The following is a 16,666-nucleotide window of genomic DNA, read 5'->3' on the forward strand; positions in this document are numbered from 1 at the left end:
TACAAAAAGAGACTTGGTGGAAAAAAAAAAAATAGATTACTATTATACACAGCTCAAGGGCATAAAACCATTTGTAATTTATGAACATTTAGATGCTAGATTCCCCAAAGAAGTTAAATTAACTTGCCAGTTAACGCCTTCAAAGGGAAGGGGAACAGTCTAATAAAGCAATTAAAGGAAGGGCCGTGTTGCACAAGGTGAAGCGTGAGCGTGGAGCACCGGCTGGGCGCTCTCCGAAGCCCTGCAGCTCCGCGCCTGCTTCCAGGTCCCTCGGCCACGGAGAGCAGTGCCGCAGTTCACAGAAGGGACAYGCAGATGGAGCTGAGGGGGGTTATCCGGAACAATTAACACCCAGCTTACCTGGGGGGAAAAAGGGGAGAAAAAAGCAACGTGCTCCAGGATTACAGGGCGGTTTGGGGCTGCTAGGACRGGCTGCTGTGGCCCGAGCCGCCTGCCAAGGCGCTTGGCTGAATCCGCACAACGCGGCACGAGCAGGAGCGCTGGCCGCGGCCTCCCAGCCCCAGCACCGGGAGAAGCCGAGCCCGGGAACAGCATTAAGCCAAATCCCAACCGGGTCCTGCTGCTAGCGGGAATCTCTTTCCTACCCTGTTCTGCACCRGCATGGAGGCAATAAATGGATTTCCCCTTTCCAACCTCTTCTTTACTGCATTACTTCCCTCTCTTTCCCCCTCCGCATTTCCTAACCTAACTGAGCAAGGCCACGGGAGCTGCGTCCTTGCCCTTGTGCTTCCCGAGTGGATCCGCGGGGCATCCCACGGCCCCGGCTCCCGCATCCCAGGCCGGCATCTGGTGGTGGGGGGGGGGGTGGGGGGGGGGGGGGGGGGCCGCATCCCACCCAAAGGGCCGGCTCCAGCAGGGGGACACTGCGGGAAGAAAGGTCAAACAAGGACAGGCCATCGGCGTCCGCAGCGGGAAAACACATTCCCGAGAAGTTAAAAAAAGGAGGCGGAAAGGAAGGAAGAGGAAAGAGAGGGGGACAAAGCAAAAAGAGAGGGGCGAGGAGCGAGGCACGCAACGCCCCGCGGCCCGGGGGCTGTTTTTTCCCCACGGGAGCTCCCATTTTCTCCCACTTATCCCAGGAGCGCGGGACAAGCGGGGCGGGAGGCGGCCGGGAGCGGCGCCCCGCCGCCGCGAACACGGCCCGAACGCCGCCAAGAGCGACAAAGCCGCCGAAAGCGCCCGAACGCGCGGCGGCAACGTCCCCGCGGGACACAACACGCGGAACGAGGAGGGGAACGCGCACACGGCGGGGCCGCCAGCAGGCCCCACGGGCCGCGGGGAGGAGCGCCCCCCGCACACACACACCGCCGCGGGAGCAACTCCAAACGCACGCGTTTATACATTTAAATACATATGTATGTAACGTATGGGCATTGTTGCCGCGGCTCCGTGGGGGAGGGCTGCGGGCCGGGCGCGGGCAGAGGCGCCGCCGCCGCCGCGGGGAGGGTGCCCGGGCGGGCGGGATGGCGGTGAGGGGAAGGCGGCCGGGCCGGGCCGGGCCGGTACCTGCGCGCCGCGCTCCGCCGGGTTCTTCATGACCGCCTGGCGGAAGCTGTTGTCCACGTAGGACGCCATGGCGGCCGCTCCCGCCGCCGCTGCCCGCCGGGGCGCGAGGCGCGGGCGCGGCCTGGCGCTGCCGCTCCTGCCGCCGCCGCTGCCGCCGCCGCCGCCGGGGCTGCGCGGCCCACGGAGCGAGCGAGCGAGCGAGGGAGGGACGGGGGGCGGGACGGGGGCGGGAGCGGGGCGGGCGGCGCGGGCTCGGCGGCAGCAGCAGCGCCGCCGACCGGCCGCGGAGGCCGCGGGGCCGCGCTCCGAGCCGGGCCGGGCCTGCCCTTCCCGGGGGGCTGGAGCCGGGCTTGGCTTGGGGGGCGGGATCTATCCCTTTAGTTATTTATTTATCTATCTATTTCTCTTTTCCCGGCCGTTCCGGTGAGCGCCGGGGCGGCCCCGCGAGTTTCCAGCTCCCTGCCGGCGCTCGCAGCTGCGCCCGGAGCGCGGCCGGGCCCCGGAGGCGGCCGGCAGCCCCGTTGCGGCAGCTCCTGCCGCCCTTCTCGCTCCGCTCCCGCCACACGAGAGGCCAGGGGGCCGCGAGGCAGCCCCACGCCGTCCCCATCGCGCGACGTCCCCATCGCGCGGCGGCAGCACCGGGCCCTGGCAGCCAGGGCAGCGCGCGCCCAGCACTGTTGGCTGCATCTGCCAAACCTGTCGCTCTTTGGCGGAGATAACCGGCTCGGCCCCACGCGCCAGGGAAACGCTTTTGCACCCAACACCGAGAAATCTGACCAAAACATTAAGGGGATCCCTTCCTTTTTCCCTTGAGCGGATAGCGTAACGCCCGTTGCCTCCGAAATAACTGTTCTATGTACAGCTCGCGTTCCTCGCCRGAGAGCATCGCTTCGCGTTAACCAAGCCTACAGCGATATGTAAATGCCAGCTTTTCTTAAAAATCCATTTAGCAACCCAGAGCGCTAGGGTTTTCTCTTTTTGTGGGGGCAGGCGCGCGCTGCGGGTGCCGCAGGAATGCCAGGAATGCCGTGCCGGGCCCTTCCCGAAGCACTGCGGGGCACTCCTTCCCTCCCGCTGCAGAGCTAGGAGCTTGCTTGACATGTTCCTATCTCTACATCAAAACAGAGCCACCCACTCCATTTTAATATGCAATTATCTTTAATTTCAGACCTATTTGCCTCAGCAGCATCAGGTGAAGTATTTCACTGCAATTCATTTTTGCTGTGTTATCTGCTAAGGCAGTATCTGTGACTCACTCTGGTATTTAGTATCAGCTGTCGGGTTTCTTCTTTGGCAACAGGCATTTCATCAGTACAGCAGGTATTCGTGCTCATAGAGATATGTCAAGTAAAATAAATTACTGGAGACAGGAATGAGTGAGAGCTGGAAAGTTACACATAAATACACTCACCGATTGCTGAATAATATTTAACAATAATACTTCACACCTTATGATCCAGTGCCTTTCAACAACATATTAGTTGAGCTGTAAATCTATCATTTAAGTTAATTTTTTTGCCAATATTAGAAATATTATATCTTAACTGAAGACAACAGCAAACAATTGTCAAATTAGGAAGTAACAGCAGCTATTAAAAAYACATCTGAGGGGCACTGGAAAGACTAATTTTCATGAAAATACTCAATAAAAGGAAATCTCCATTGTCAGTGTTTCAACCTTCACATCCAGCTGCTCTCAAGTCCACTCAGTTTAAAAGGAGATCAATACATTTTTGAATAAACTCAGATATCAAGATCTGCCATTCATTTTGCAATTGCCTTATGGCTGCTTCTTGCTGTGCATTATACTGCATGATTTACACTTTCTTTTTCTCTGAACCAGCCATGTTGTCATATTACATAGGTTTCCTACCTCATATTACACTAGAAATGAGCTAACCAAACACAGTACAGTCTATTGCTACATTCAGCAGTACAAAAAAGAGCCATCTCAAAATATGGCACCAAAACATAATATCCCTTTGGATAACTATAACTAAGCACTACTCTTTTAAAGTATTCTAGAGGCTTTAGAAACACAGAGTTTTTTCTAGGCGCAGCYTCTGCAGATGCAGTAAGTTTCACACAATAAGCGGGACAGAGCCAGAGGTTTCTTTGGGCAAAGGCTCCTTCTTGTACATGCCCTGAAGACCATGGACAGGCTCCGGCTCCCATCTGCCTCCCAGTTCTCTCCTGGCGCCTTCTCAGCATCCATAAGGAGTCACTTTCTTAATTCCTCGTGCAGCCACAATGCAAAGGAGAACCGAGGTATCCAGCTGGCACTCGCTCCTCAGCTGACCTGCAGAACAGCAGCCATTTCATTGGATTTTAAGTCAAACATGGATGATTTCAGGTCCAAGTAAGGCCACCACCAAGGGCAGTCTATACCCCTTTGAACTGGATTGGCCTCTACGCTCATTTTTTTGGGTGGCAATGTTTCCAAGAATGCAGCTATATATATATATATATGTGTGTATATATATATATATATATATAAATCTTGCTTAACATCAAGAGCAGAATGTTTTCTGTCTCAACTAGTTCCACACACACCGTCTGAGACCATGGCTGGTAGCATGCCTTAGTTTCAATTTTTTTGAAACTGTAGTGGTAAAAGGCCTTAAGGAGTGTGCATCTGAATGGAGAGTTTAATAAAAAAAAAATTAAAAAAACAGGTTTTGAAGCATCAAAGTCTTTGATGATGCTCTAACCTAGCCTTCTCTGCAGCACAGATTACAGCAGCATCAGGGCCCGGCATCAGAGTACTGCAAGACACCTGGAACACACTATAATGCTCTATTACTAACTGCATGGATAGTATTTTGAGATTTTCCGACCAGAAATGGTCAAATAGCATCTTTTGTCAATATGGGGATGTGTAGCAAATTAAGGGTTGCTTTAGCGGGGGCCAGTGAGCACACACCAGTAAATGTGCTCTGCTTCATTGTTAGCACACYGCAGAAAATATATTTCTTTTTATTTCTTTAATTGATTTGCTTAAAATAATCTTTTRAAATAAYCCAAACATTACATAATTGTGCTGAAGAATGAAAGAGGAAAATGGTCTGGAAGCCAGTTATTACTGTATGACATTTTACTATTTATTCAAAGCTGACCCAGTCTTTAAAGCAAATTAACTCAATTATTAAAGGTAATAGTCAGATGATCTTTAACATCCCGTGATACTGCTTTTTGTAAAACACCAGACCTTGATATAGCTACCTAATATATCATGCAGAAAGTTAAATAAAGCATGTGAAAATCTTCCAGGAAAATGAAATGTATAGAAATAGAATATGAGAATAATTTGGTATAAGATGTGCTATTAAGACCTTTCATTGCAAATACATTATTTGCAGTGTGAGGATTCTGTAATGACTGCCTAATTTTCACCCTGTATAATCAGAAACCTTTATTTAAGAAAAAAAAAAAATGTCTGGTTGTATAGTGCGTTCAACTTCAGTCTATACTATCTGTCTCAAAAATATAAATATATTCATAATTATTCCATTTCTGTGCTATGAACTAATTTCTGTAATAAGTTATTGATTCATTATTATAGATATTGCCTTTCTCCRTGAGCTACAAAACACTGTTTACTGCACTGCCAAATTAGCTTGTGCTAGAGCTGTTTCTTGGAATGAATCCCTGAATGCTGCACACCCGTCATCCTTCAGCTCTTTACTATAATCATCATTTTCTATAGAGCTCATCAATGCTCTTCACTGCTCTCTTTAACACACTATATTGCATCACAAATTGCTTTTAATACAATGCTACCCACAATTATTAGAACAGCATTTACATTTCAATTACTTCCTAATAGCCTTCATCATTTATTCCATTGCTTTGCAATTAATAACCATTGTGTTGACTGTTTATGCTGTTCAGCCGTCTTCATCTTTTCSTTACCGCCTGGATCTGTTCAAAGCATATGGGGATGTGTGGGTGGGAGCCCAAGTGCATGTCTTTATGCCACACATACATAATCTGACAAAGTATATTCACACCTATATCATAATATGACAAGCACTAGGTACCGATTTAAATAGGTAGAACCAGCTTAGAGTTCAGTAAGAAGTAGAAAATAGAAAAGTTTTTTTTTTTTTTTTTTTTTTTTTTACTTACCAATCAACGATGCTGTAATCCATCGATTTATGTTCCATTGATTTTTCCAGGCAGAAACCATCTGGCACCTGGAATGAAACAAATCTGGCTTTATCTTACCCCAGGAAAGCATATTCCAGACAGATCAAAGCCCAAGTAAGCTATCGAGGCAACCTCAGCTTAACACGGACTGGTCCCGATTACTYCTGACAAATTAATGGCAATATGCCCGGCTATGTGTGTGTGTGCACGCAGAGGCTGTCATTGCAGCCATAGTCCACAAATATTCGTAACAGAGAGATCATTAAAAAAAAATAATTTGGGTTCAAAAGGTTGTGTGAGGCCACATCTATCTTCCGTGGAACCTGTGATCATCAGTAATGTCAGCAGTGAAAATGAAGACTTTCTATTGCTTTCTTTTCGTAGGGAACTTTATACAGTGGGGGTGTTGTTTCCATTTGGACTGTCAGCTGCTTCCAYGCTACAAATACACAGTGACAAATTCCAACACTAAAATAAGATGGAGCAAGAAACCTTTAATTAATAGGAAAATATAACGTCATGAAGGATCTGTCAGAATTAAGCAGCACTGCATGGGTGAACCCCTACTAGCCCTGGAGTAGGAGTTTACAGAGTGCAGTGTTTCTGGTACTTGGACCAGAACAACATCAAGACAGCCACCCATGACATCCAAGACGGCCTTAAGACAGCCATCCGCAGAGCTGTCAACTAAGTGGTCACTTTCCTTCAGTTTCTTTATGAAACTATTTATGAAACCGATTCTTATAGCACATTTTTCAAAAGTGGCAGCAGGCTATGATGAGGAGCCTCTTCCCTACATGTGTCACCCTGCTTGCGCCCCTGAACATGCACCGCCACGTCCCGGCAGCGCTGCAGGTCGGCGCCCGGGCACACACGCCGCAGCTCGCGCCTGCTCCCCRGGACGAGCCTGCGAGCCCTGGGAAACCGGCTGCGCTCAGCAGAGCTGGGAGCTCCTAGGGGCGTTTTGGGGGTGAGGAAGAGAAAGTGAAACGGGGAACAGCTGTACAGAACACGGAATTAGAGATCCAGGGGAAACGGTACAGCTCTTCGGAAGGAGAAGGAGAGTTTACAGGGCACATGAACTCTTAAAGACCCTGTCACAGAGAAGTTGCTTACTGGGATTTTTCCTCTTCTTCATACTGTTCATGAATGGAAAGACCTGAAAACAACTTGCAGGCAGATTGATACAAGAACCCTGTTGACCTCCGCGATGTGAACATGAGATCCACATTCAATTTTTGCTGCTCCCTCTACTTGAGGAGGCTGGACTGGAAGCAGCTAAATATGTTTAGTCCTTGGGATCAGAAGTCTTGAAACATCTCAAATGTAGTTCAGCTCAAGGTGGGGATTGGAGTCCTTCTCTATTTGCAATCAGCACTAAAGTGAGGAAGGCAGTAGGAGAGCTAAGCATTTCTCCTGCTTCTGTATTACCTTCATGTTTTTCACCAGCTCCTTCTCTGATTGGAATCAGTACATTTCAATAAGGTCAACGAAATTCTGCCAGTTTACAACAACTAAGAGTCTGCTCCTTCTCTCTGATCCATATTGCAGCTGTCAGGAACTCTCAAAGCATTACAAGAGAAGATGGGTATGCCCCTTTTGCTCTTCARAACATCCCAGTGCGCTTAGGAAGGGCAGCATCAAAGACAACAAAATGATGTTTGCCCTTGTTCAGCCTATGGCAACATCCACGTCCTACTAGCGATGCTTGAGATTTTAAAATAAGTCTCTCAGGTTGAAGTTGGCTGTATAACTTCATTCCACTGATGTAAATAGCTTAGGATTTTGCCTCGAGCCTTTGCATTACTTCTGCATTCAGGCATGAAGTTAGATTCTTCTTTCCATGGGGGAAAGGACCTGAAGTACAAGAGAAAATTTCATCTTTAGTTAAGTTCACCCTGGTTCCCAGTTTTTCAAAAACAATCCCAAAGCTACAGAGCTTAAGTGTTTGCATGGATTTTTTTGTTTGTTATATTTGAATAGATATTCTAAAGTTGTTTTTGAGGTATCTCTAAACATTAGCCTATACTCATCTCCAATACATTTTCAGGGGTGCTCCTGTTCACTGTATATGTAAATCTTTGAGCCAGAGTGCAGGTTGATAGGTAGGTAATGTAAAGCAGTTGATTAAAAACACACACCAGYGCATACTTAACACACTACAAGTGCAAAGAAAGGCCTTTCAAACAATAAKATAAAATATTTGGGGAAACAGCACTACTGATACAGAGCTTTAGTTGAGTTGAATCTGGGCAAAGTATTTTTCTTACCATAGTTAGATCTTCAAAAGATCTGTGTATGTGCAAGCCAAGCTGCACTTTGTTTTGTGGGAGCTTCAACCTTGGCACTTCCAAGTGTTTGTGGGAAAGGAAGCAAATTTGTAGAGGGAAAGATAACACATGAAAGACTGGTCCAACAGTTCCCTGAACTTATTGCACAGCRTTTGCAACTCCTCTCTCTCGTGTGTTTTAAAGAGAGATGGAAGTGTTAAAGACATCCCAAGCCTTTGAGGTACTGCGAGTCTGAGACACCAGCGGTTTTGCCATGAGGGGACACGTCTTTGTCAGCCAAGCCATCTACATATCCACCTGTACAGCCCCACTGTAAATCCTACAATGTCTTCTGTCTCAAGAGGCCTAGAAAAGCACAACAAAAGCATGCTAGACCATCTGAGATGTACTACATTATTATAAAGTGAAATATGCTAGCTGACTTTAAAGGATGTGGATGGGGAATCCATAAAAACGTGATAGCTTGTTCCAGTTGCAATTTCCTATACAATACTATTCACAAATTTCTCTGCCCATCATTTCCACAATTTCATCCAAAAAACTGCATAGCAGTCAGAAAAAAAAACAGAGAAGAGCACTTATTTCCCTTTTYGCCAGGGCAAGGCCTGGGACCAGATACCTTTCCCAGAGCAGCAAGGAAGAAATAAGACACAAATGTGGAATTATTCTGCAAAACAAACTGGGATACCTGTCTAGGCTAAAACAAACATGACTAGTTTATTCCCGTTTTGCCTCCCATTCCTACAACCTGTAGCACAAGATGGACCTCTGCACCACGCCACAGAATTCAGAAATCAATTCTCAAAATCTTTCCCTTTCCTTTTTTTTAACTGTACCTTTATTTGTGTTTATTAAGCTTCTTAGATAGCACAAAGCTGAATGGAAACAGGAAAGAGAACAGAATTAAAATAAATGCTTCCTTTAACTTATCAAGYTTTAGACTTCTCATGACTTGAGCTAGATAGCCTGTTCTCAACCTGGTTACCYAGAAAACACAAGTAGGTGTATGTCTGCATAGCAAGCCCTTGCTGTTCTGCTCTTCTGAGCCTCGTGGCTCAGTCAAGACGAGTGCCTGAYCACCTCACAGCCTCGTTTACAGCTCCTTTTTGGGCTCAGGTGCCCACTGGTCTCTAAGCCAATCTCTCCCAGCTCCCTATCTGCACCCAGGCGCTCGCTGAGGACACAAAGACCCTTAATGCTGATTATTAGACGCCTGCCAAGGGCTCGTTGACCTAGTTTAGAAACTCTGTCTCGCAGGGCCAGCTTGGCCTCAGTCAGATTATGACACTTGGAACTTGTACTGGCTGCTGTGTGCAAGGGCAAGCGGGCCAGCCTAGCCATGCCAGTAAAAGCTCAGCAAAAACCTGTCATTCTAAAGATGCCTTCCATAGCCACAGCTTATTTCGGCCCCCTCACTAAAAGAAGATGCAGCATTGCAAGAACTTGCAGTAGAACTGAGCTCACATTGGGATTTCTGCTGTTACTGTCACTGTTTTAATTATAATCATGTAGTTAAAGTAGGGAGGGGAAAAAAAAAAAAAAAAAAAAAAGATTCCTGCTCTGTTCTTTCAGCAGAGAGTATAGGCATTTTCATCACTCCTTCTAAAATCATTTCCCCGTTTCTGAATATGGTTTGAAGCAAGCACTCCATATGAAACTTGAGTCTCTTTGATGATGTCCTTAGGCTCTCATTCTGCAATATTAATTGAAGCTCACTGCAGTAGGAAGCGTGGCCTCAAATTTTAGAAATGCTGCAAATTTACTTAGTGTAACTACAGCCAGAGCTGCATTCTCATTTTTGATGCCACACTTCCTTGACATGGAAAGAGAAATCTGGAGAAATCTTACCATTTTAGGACAGAAAAGCATAGTGGAAGAACTCTACTAAAGTGTAAAGATTTTCTCAGTTTATAAGGTCTGCTGTGTGATTCATCCTTGACCAAGTTATGAACATATGACCCTCTGTATTACACAGCATGTAACAAAATGCACGTACCTACCTCAGCAAGGTACGGAGGACTCATACTTGTAAAGCTTAGCTGAGGATGAAAAGCAACATCTAGATATTGAGCACTAATCCCAGGCATGTGGGCAAGCCATGCACATTCGAATTATTAAAAAAAAATCTTTCTAATAACATCCATCTGCATCTTGTATTCAAGAAAGAAACTGCAAGACAGCCTGTCAATGATCAAGGCTTTTTCCTGCAGCTCACCCTACCGTTTGGCAGCTGGCCAGCCCCAAGAGCCCGTGGAGGCAAGCGGCTCCAAAGGCAGGAATGTGCATGTAAAGCAGAGGACTGCTTTTGTGAAGGCTGAGAAAAAATAAGACAAACAACCCCCACTCCCTGGTACACGAAGAAATGAAGCGAGACAAAAGGGAAGGAAGGAATGGCAGGAGCCTCCTCGCTGAAGGTAACATCAGCTTGCAGGTGCTGCAGGCTGAAATAAAGCACATTTCTACTCGAGGAGCAGCTCTGCTCTGCATTAGGGACCCCTCTCTGCGGAAAGGCAGGGAGCAGCCAGGGAAGCATCTGTCTGCAGCGAGGGTGCTTAAGATGGACACGTTTGGGCTGCAGTGACTGCCCCCAGCCCCCAGGTTGGGCTTATCTCTGTCAAAGGCACTTAGGCCAGTGTTGCTGACACACAGGGAGCCGGCTGCCCGAGTCCTGCCCTAGTGTTACAAGCCCCCGTGCAGAATCATCAGGAAATTCGGCGCTCGGTACCTATCCGATGTCAGGAGCAGCCCGTGACTTCCTCTCCCCAGCCAGCTCCGTGTCACCCAAGCTGTGCCGCAGCTGTGCCCTGTTGCAGGGCTGTGACAAACATATGGAGCTGCAGCCCGCACATCCGTTGCTTCCTGCACGGCTTTTCCTCTCGTTTTCCTCCCTACCATGCCTCATGCACTGCCTCAAATGCAGCAAGCTTTAAGCATGCAAAAAGTGCAGGGATCGAAGCAATAAGGAAAAAATCTCCACCTATCATCACATATTTAGAGAATTTCAGCTGGCAAGCTTTGCAGTCCTCCATTAAAATGTTTACATGAGATATTTCCCCTTTAATAAATCACAATAATAAATCACAATTTACGTTTAGATAGTGCCTTTCACCCTAATAGCTTGTCTCTGCTGAAAAGTTCATTGCAGGCATGACTCATGTTTTGCCTCTCATTCAAATTCCTGCCATAGTAAAGGAGGGAAAAAAAAAAAAAAAAAAGGAACGGAATTAAATATTTAAGCGGCTTTTAATTCACATTATCTTGGCGCGGATCAATTCAGCGCAACTCATCGACTGCTAACACGCTCAATAATTAATGGGGCTGCAGCCACCCACAGCCGAGCCCTGCTAGCAGCTCCTCAGCCTTCCTGCGGCTCCTGAGGCTCCCCAGAACATAATTCACAGTGCAGATCGCCTTAATAAAAACAATAAACTATTTTATTCGGCAATAAGGCAGTAAGTGCCCTGGAATCCTCCACGGGCTTTTTCCAAGCCAAGTTCAGCCCTGCCATTGGTACCAACAAACATATTCCTGGTCACAGCAAAGAATCTACGCAGTGAGGGACAAGGTGCGCTCCTCAGAGCCAAGCCTTGGGAAGCAGGGCATGACATGTTAGGGATAACATCTTTAGTCCCCCTGCTACAAGGGGGCGTTGCCACCGAATCAACCAAACACTCATCAGGCATGTGGTTCAAAACTGGACACTCTTTTGCAAACCCTGCTGCAAAATGAACCTTGTTTCTGCTAAAAGCTTTGAAATCACACCGCCTAGCCTATAGCCTCCAATGCACACATGCTTTTCTCACACGACTTCTTTCCATGACTTACTAGGATATTTGTATTAAAAAAAAATATTAACTATGACAGCTGGCGTGACTATTCCTTACTTTCACTGTTAAACAGGGAAAAGGGAAGACAGGACAAGCCTGTCAGGGAGGAGCCGCTTGGGGTGAAGCAATGGCCATGGCCCGGAACCAGGCGCTGCTGCTCAGCGAAGCCCTGGTGATCCGGAGCCAACAGCCACCCGCTCGGAGGCCCCTCGGAAGCGTTACCACCCAGATGCCCCTCAGAGCGTTACCRCCCGCCACCGCAGGGAGCCACATCCCAGGGGAGCACCCTCGGGTGCTCCGAGGTGCTCCGTGCTGCCCCTCGAGGCAGGCTGGTAAAACCAGGCACCCACGTTAACTGTAGGCAGACCCCAGCGCACAGACCCGAGCCCTCCGGTGCATTTAGAYAGAGCGTTAACGAACATCACTTCATCTCTGATTATTTGTTAATTAGTAGCCTCCTCAGTTCGGATGCACTTGGAAATACACTGGGCATCGCTGCCGGGTACTAGAGATATCACACRTGTTGCAGGAGCCCTGAGGGATCCTAAGGTTCCTTCCTTCCAGCCCTCATGCCCTGAGGTGCTTCCACAGGAAATCCAGGCAGGAGACAACAGATGGACCCAGCAGCTGCAGAGAACGGGCAGCGCCAACAGCACAGCTCTTATTTTGTTCCTAGGGTGCTTTTATCCCATATCTTGCGGCATCCCCCCCAAATAAACCCCCCAGCAGACGCGCGGGATGCAGAGGAGGGCCCCGGTGAAGGCCGGAGGGCAGCAGCGCTGCCGCGGAGCCCGGCGGGGCTGCGTGTCACAAGGCGCCCGTTCTCAGCGCCCAGGGCGCCATGCGGCCCGCACCCACCGGTGGCAGAGTCCTCTTCACAGGTAGGCCGCCCGCGCCGCTGCCCCACACCAACGGCTACACCGTTGGGGAAAATAACCGCAATGCGTTTGAATCTTCCTTGCACAGTCCATAATGTCTAAATAGAGGGGAAAAAAAGTGTTGTTTATGTTCTTCTCCTGGGAAGCAGATGTCTACACGTATTTCAGCCAGAACGCGGTGCTGGTGTGGAAGACGCACACGGGCAGGCGCWGAGCCCGCAGCGCCAGCTGGGCACATTTTCAATTGGAAAGCTCTTGTGCTGCGCTCGGCAGCCCTCATTCATGGCTTGGAAAGTGTCGCCTGAACCCAGGGCCCCAACAAGGAGCCGTGCGGGATGGGAGCGGGAACGGGATCGAGCGCAGGCCCTGGGCCAGGCCCTCCCGCTTCGGCCTGGCGGCGCCTGCRGAGCCCGGCTCTTGTGGGGCCCATCCGCACTTCAAACGTGCCCGGAATCAAAAAAAGGAAAAAAAAAAAAAAACCTTAAATATTATAGAAGCAAGGACTCGGGAATAAAACCAATGGACTAAAAGGAAAAAAGTACCTTCATGAAATGACTCTAAATTTATTTTGGAGCCTGTTTCAGATTATAGTGGTAGCTTGTGCCTTGATTCAACCTTGATTAAGCAGTAGTTCACAGAATCACAGAATATTCAAGGTTGGAAGGGACCTCTACAGATCATCTAGTCCAACCTTCCTGCTCAAGCAGGCACACCTACAGCATGTGGCACAGGGTGGCATCCAGGCGGGTTTTGAAGACCTCCAGAGCAGGAGACTCCACAACCTCCCTGGGCAGCCTGTTCCACTGCTCTGTCACCCTMACAGTAAAGAAGTTGCTCCTCACCTGGAGACGGAACTTCTTGTGCTCCAGATAGCTGTATGAACTACTGACAGTTTCTTTCTTCCTCAAATTTCAAGACATTAGGAACAATACAGTATRTATACACACTCATGTATTCAGAGCTACTGAAATGTATATTCTTCATATTATATATGGCAAACTTTCCTGCTGTTGTCACGAGAACATAAGAACTGTGGATTTGAGTCAGATTAAGGATTCATCTAATCTAATATCCTGCTCATAGTTACTGTTATTAGGAGTTTTTCTATCTAAGCGCTTTCCAAGCCCTTGTTTTAGCTAATATCACAAAGCCAACCATATGACTCCTCTTGTTTTCAGTAGATGGTGGATTCGGCTCTATGAGTAGCACATATTTCCCCAGGGAAAGCACTTTGCTTGGAAAAGTAACCCTGGAAAATGATTTGGACCCTTCCTGCTGATGGCCCTTAAACTGATAGCACCTTGTGTGGCACAGGCAGGCGCCTCCAAATGATTCCTGCCAGGCTCTTCTAGGGCAGGAGTAGTGGTCAAGGTCCATGATAATAGCTAATTATAATTAATTGCTAATGATAGCATTAATTTGCTATCATTAAGAATGCAGACTTTGCTATTGGTGACACCAGTATGTTTTAAAGCAAAAAGMCTTTTGTTTATAAAACTTTTATCTATTATTTGTGAAGGAATGAGCATATTAGCACAGATTTAAAAGTTAGCAGATTGGCTCAAAATTATCATGATACTCCTATGCATCCTATGACTTTTCATATAAAAACAAGCACTTATATTTCCATGTCCTAATATTCTGGATAGGTTTATGATTATCATTGCATTTATAACAACATAAGGATTGGGCGATTAATCTCTAAAAAATCCCTTTAATAATCCCTGAAAAATAAAATGCTATACTATGTAGGATTTACTGCTGTAATAGGATATGAAAGCGTGTTGGCTGTGACTTTAACCAAATCCATGACCCTTCCCTYCTGATCTAATTCCCGAGATAGGACGTCACTGTGGAACATCCGAGGGGGCTCTAGGAATTCCCTTAGTTCAAGTCACCTTCCCTGACCCAAACAACAGCCCTGAGGTCAAGAGGGGCTTGACCCTCTCGTTTAGCCTCTTGGAAAGGGAGCAGAGACGATAAATGGGATGACAGAATGATAAACGTGACCCAACACCGTTTCTTCCCTGTATCGTTTCTGCCTGTCTTGTGGAGAATCCTGACTTACTGCTTGAATGACTGTTAGCAGGTGACCAAAAAATAAAGCTAGACTTTACTGCTTCCGCTTACTGTGTGCCACAGGCTCTCATGGTGTCTTGAGAACCAAGTTTAAAAGAAAAGAACTAAGGAAATGAAAGGAATTAAATGCCCCCAGCACTAGGCTCAGCAGATACAGGCTGCCTTTGGAAAATGTTAGCCCAGTTAGACAACTATGGTACCAAAATAATGCTTATTGTGTCTTAGAGCATTATTATCTTCATGACACATATATAAGGGAGTAACATGTTAGAGCCCTTCTTACAGGTAGGGAAATACAAGAGCATCACATCACACAAGCCTCACAGCTAAGGCACTGTCTGTGATTTCAGGACTTGCAGGAGGGAAAGACCAAAATATCCCTYCCCACTCACCTCCAGATGGTGGGTTTTAGGCAGGGGACAAGCCATTTGAGCACACTTGTGCACAGGAGAGAGCATGGTCCTCTGCACAGCTACTGCCCTTTGGCCTCTTGCTGCTTCTTGCACCCTTTGGGTCATCGTAACTGCTTTCCCCTGAGGCCGTGGAGAAAACAAGATAACAATACCAACAAAGTGAGCTACGCTCCAAATACCAGAGAGAAGAAGGAAACAAAACAAAATTGTACCATACGRCTGAGAAACAGTTGTTTCAACCCCACAGGCAGTCACAGAAGAGGCAGAACAACTGGACCAAGTATCCCTGCAAAAACCCAGCACCACACACAAAACCACAGCCTCACATAAGGGGGATAAACTCAGAACAGCTCTCCCTGGGTGGACTTTTATAGGAGACAGGTGAGCATGGTGATTGCCCTCCACATGGGCATACTCTGGAGGTCGACACCCAATGAGACTGAAGGCTGAGCTGTTTTTTCTCCTAGAGGCAGCCAGGGAAAAGGCACCAAGTGGCCCTGTCAGWGCCTGAGCTGACTGGTCAGTGCAGGGCCTGGTTATTTCTGTTTGCTGGTTCCTATTTGGTGCTTTGTAGAAGAGGTCAACTTAAAGGGGAAAAAACAGAAGACAATTTGTGATACTGAAACTTCGCCTCCACCTCTTGAAGAAAATAATGCCTGTGAAATCAGCTCCAGATACACATTTGTGTTTTTGAAGTAATGTTTGAAACCGCAGCTTGTGACAGAGCTTAAACTTTTCATTATTTCTCAATTCCAGTTGACTTTCATAACTAAATTCTTATCACTCTGCCAGATTTATGAAAGACTTCACAAAACAGCTTTTCCTAGATAGCGCTGCCTATGGTCACTTATTCTGGAGAACAGCATTGACATTCCAGAAACAGCAAGTTCACACATGCAATTAGTTTGGAAAAGATAACCGAGAGCAAYGCCAGCCTTCAAACCAAATCATGGTATTTGCTGTGTATTTATTTTCGGTCAGTCCAAGCAGCTCATCACTGGGTGACATTTCTGACCTTGATTCTCTGAAGACTTAGGCAAAATATTTGCTTAACTGCACCCACCATGAGCATTGATCCTAAATGCCAGCTTCAGCTAGTGAAATTCTTGTCACTTGCAAATTATTGTTAGGCCAGCAGGATGAACTATTTTTGTTATTGAGGGAAAGGGAGGACACTAATTCCCTAAAGGCTATTCCAGGTTCAAGCAACAATTCTGTATTTGGAAATGACTTGGTTCTCTCTACCTTTGTACGTGCTCCTTGCTGGGGAGTGGGATTGTTAAGAGGCCACGTGACTTGCTATTAAATTTCCATTCAATTTGATCAGATTATTCAACGGCATCGTTGCCTCTGCAGCCCAGATGAAGCAGTAACACGTGTAGTTAGTGAAGGCTCTTCCCCCAAAAATGGAACATCGCAGTACACGGTAGTCCAGACTATGGGCTTGAARAAATAATGAATCCCATTGAAGAGCCAGGATATCATTGCAAGAGATATTTTCC

At 47.2% G+C, this 16,666-nt stretch overlaps 1 protein-coding gene and 3 long non-coding RNA genes across 4 annotated transcripts in view; all 4 read right to left on the bottom strand.

The window, feature by feature from the left end:
• Positions 1–1,602, bottom strand: part of LOC112949242 (rap guanine nucleotide exchange factor 6-like) — a 49,845-nt gene extending 48,243 nt beyond the window's left edge. Inside the window, exon 1 of the mRNA XM_026041624.1 lies at positions 1,528–1,602. Within this exon, the coding sequence (XP_025897409.1) occupies positions 1,528–1,596 (69 nt within the window). The 5' untranslated portion in view covers positions 1,597–1,602. The remainder of the gene's footprint in view (positions 1–1,527) is intronic.
• Positions 1,603–3,132: 1,530 nt separating this feature from the next.
• On the bottom strand, positions 3,133–5,703 carry LOC112949279. Its single transcript, XR_003249783.1, has 2 exons — positions 5,656–5,703; positions 3,133–3,826 (listed from the first exon to the last, which is right to left on the bottom strand). It is a non-coding gene; the product is annotated as an uncharacterized LOC112949279 (long non-coding RNA).
• Positions 5,704–6,945: 1,242 nt separating this feature from the next.
• On the bottom strand, positions 6,946–15,198 carry LOC112949277. The gene is made up of 2 exons (XR_003249781.1): positions 15,144–15,198; positions 6,946–7,533 (listed from the first exon to the last, which is right to left on the bottom strand). It is a non-coding gene; the product is annotated as an uncharacterized LOC112949277 (long non-coding RNA).
• LOC112949278 lies at positions 15,198–15,490 on the bottom strand. Its single transcript, XR_003249782.1, has 2 exons — positions 15,377–15,490; positions 15,198–15,284 (listed from the first exon to the last, which is right to left on the bottom strand). It is a non-coding gene; the product is annotated as an uncharacterized LOC112949278 (long non-coding RNA).
• Positions 15,491–16,666: the final 1,176 nt, after the last annotated feature.

The sequence above is a fragment of the Nothoprocta perdicaria genome, unplaced genomic scaffold, assembly GCF_003342845.1.
Source record: "Nothoprocta perdicaria isolate Ctin4 unplaced genomic scaffold, notPer1 scaffold_29, whole genome shotgun sequence".
NCBI lineage: Eukaryota > Metazoa > Chordata > Aves > Tinamiformes > Tinamidae > Nothoprocta > Nothoprocta perdicaria.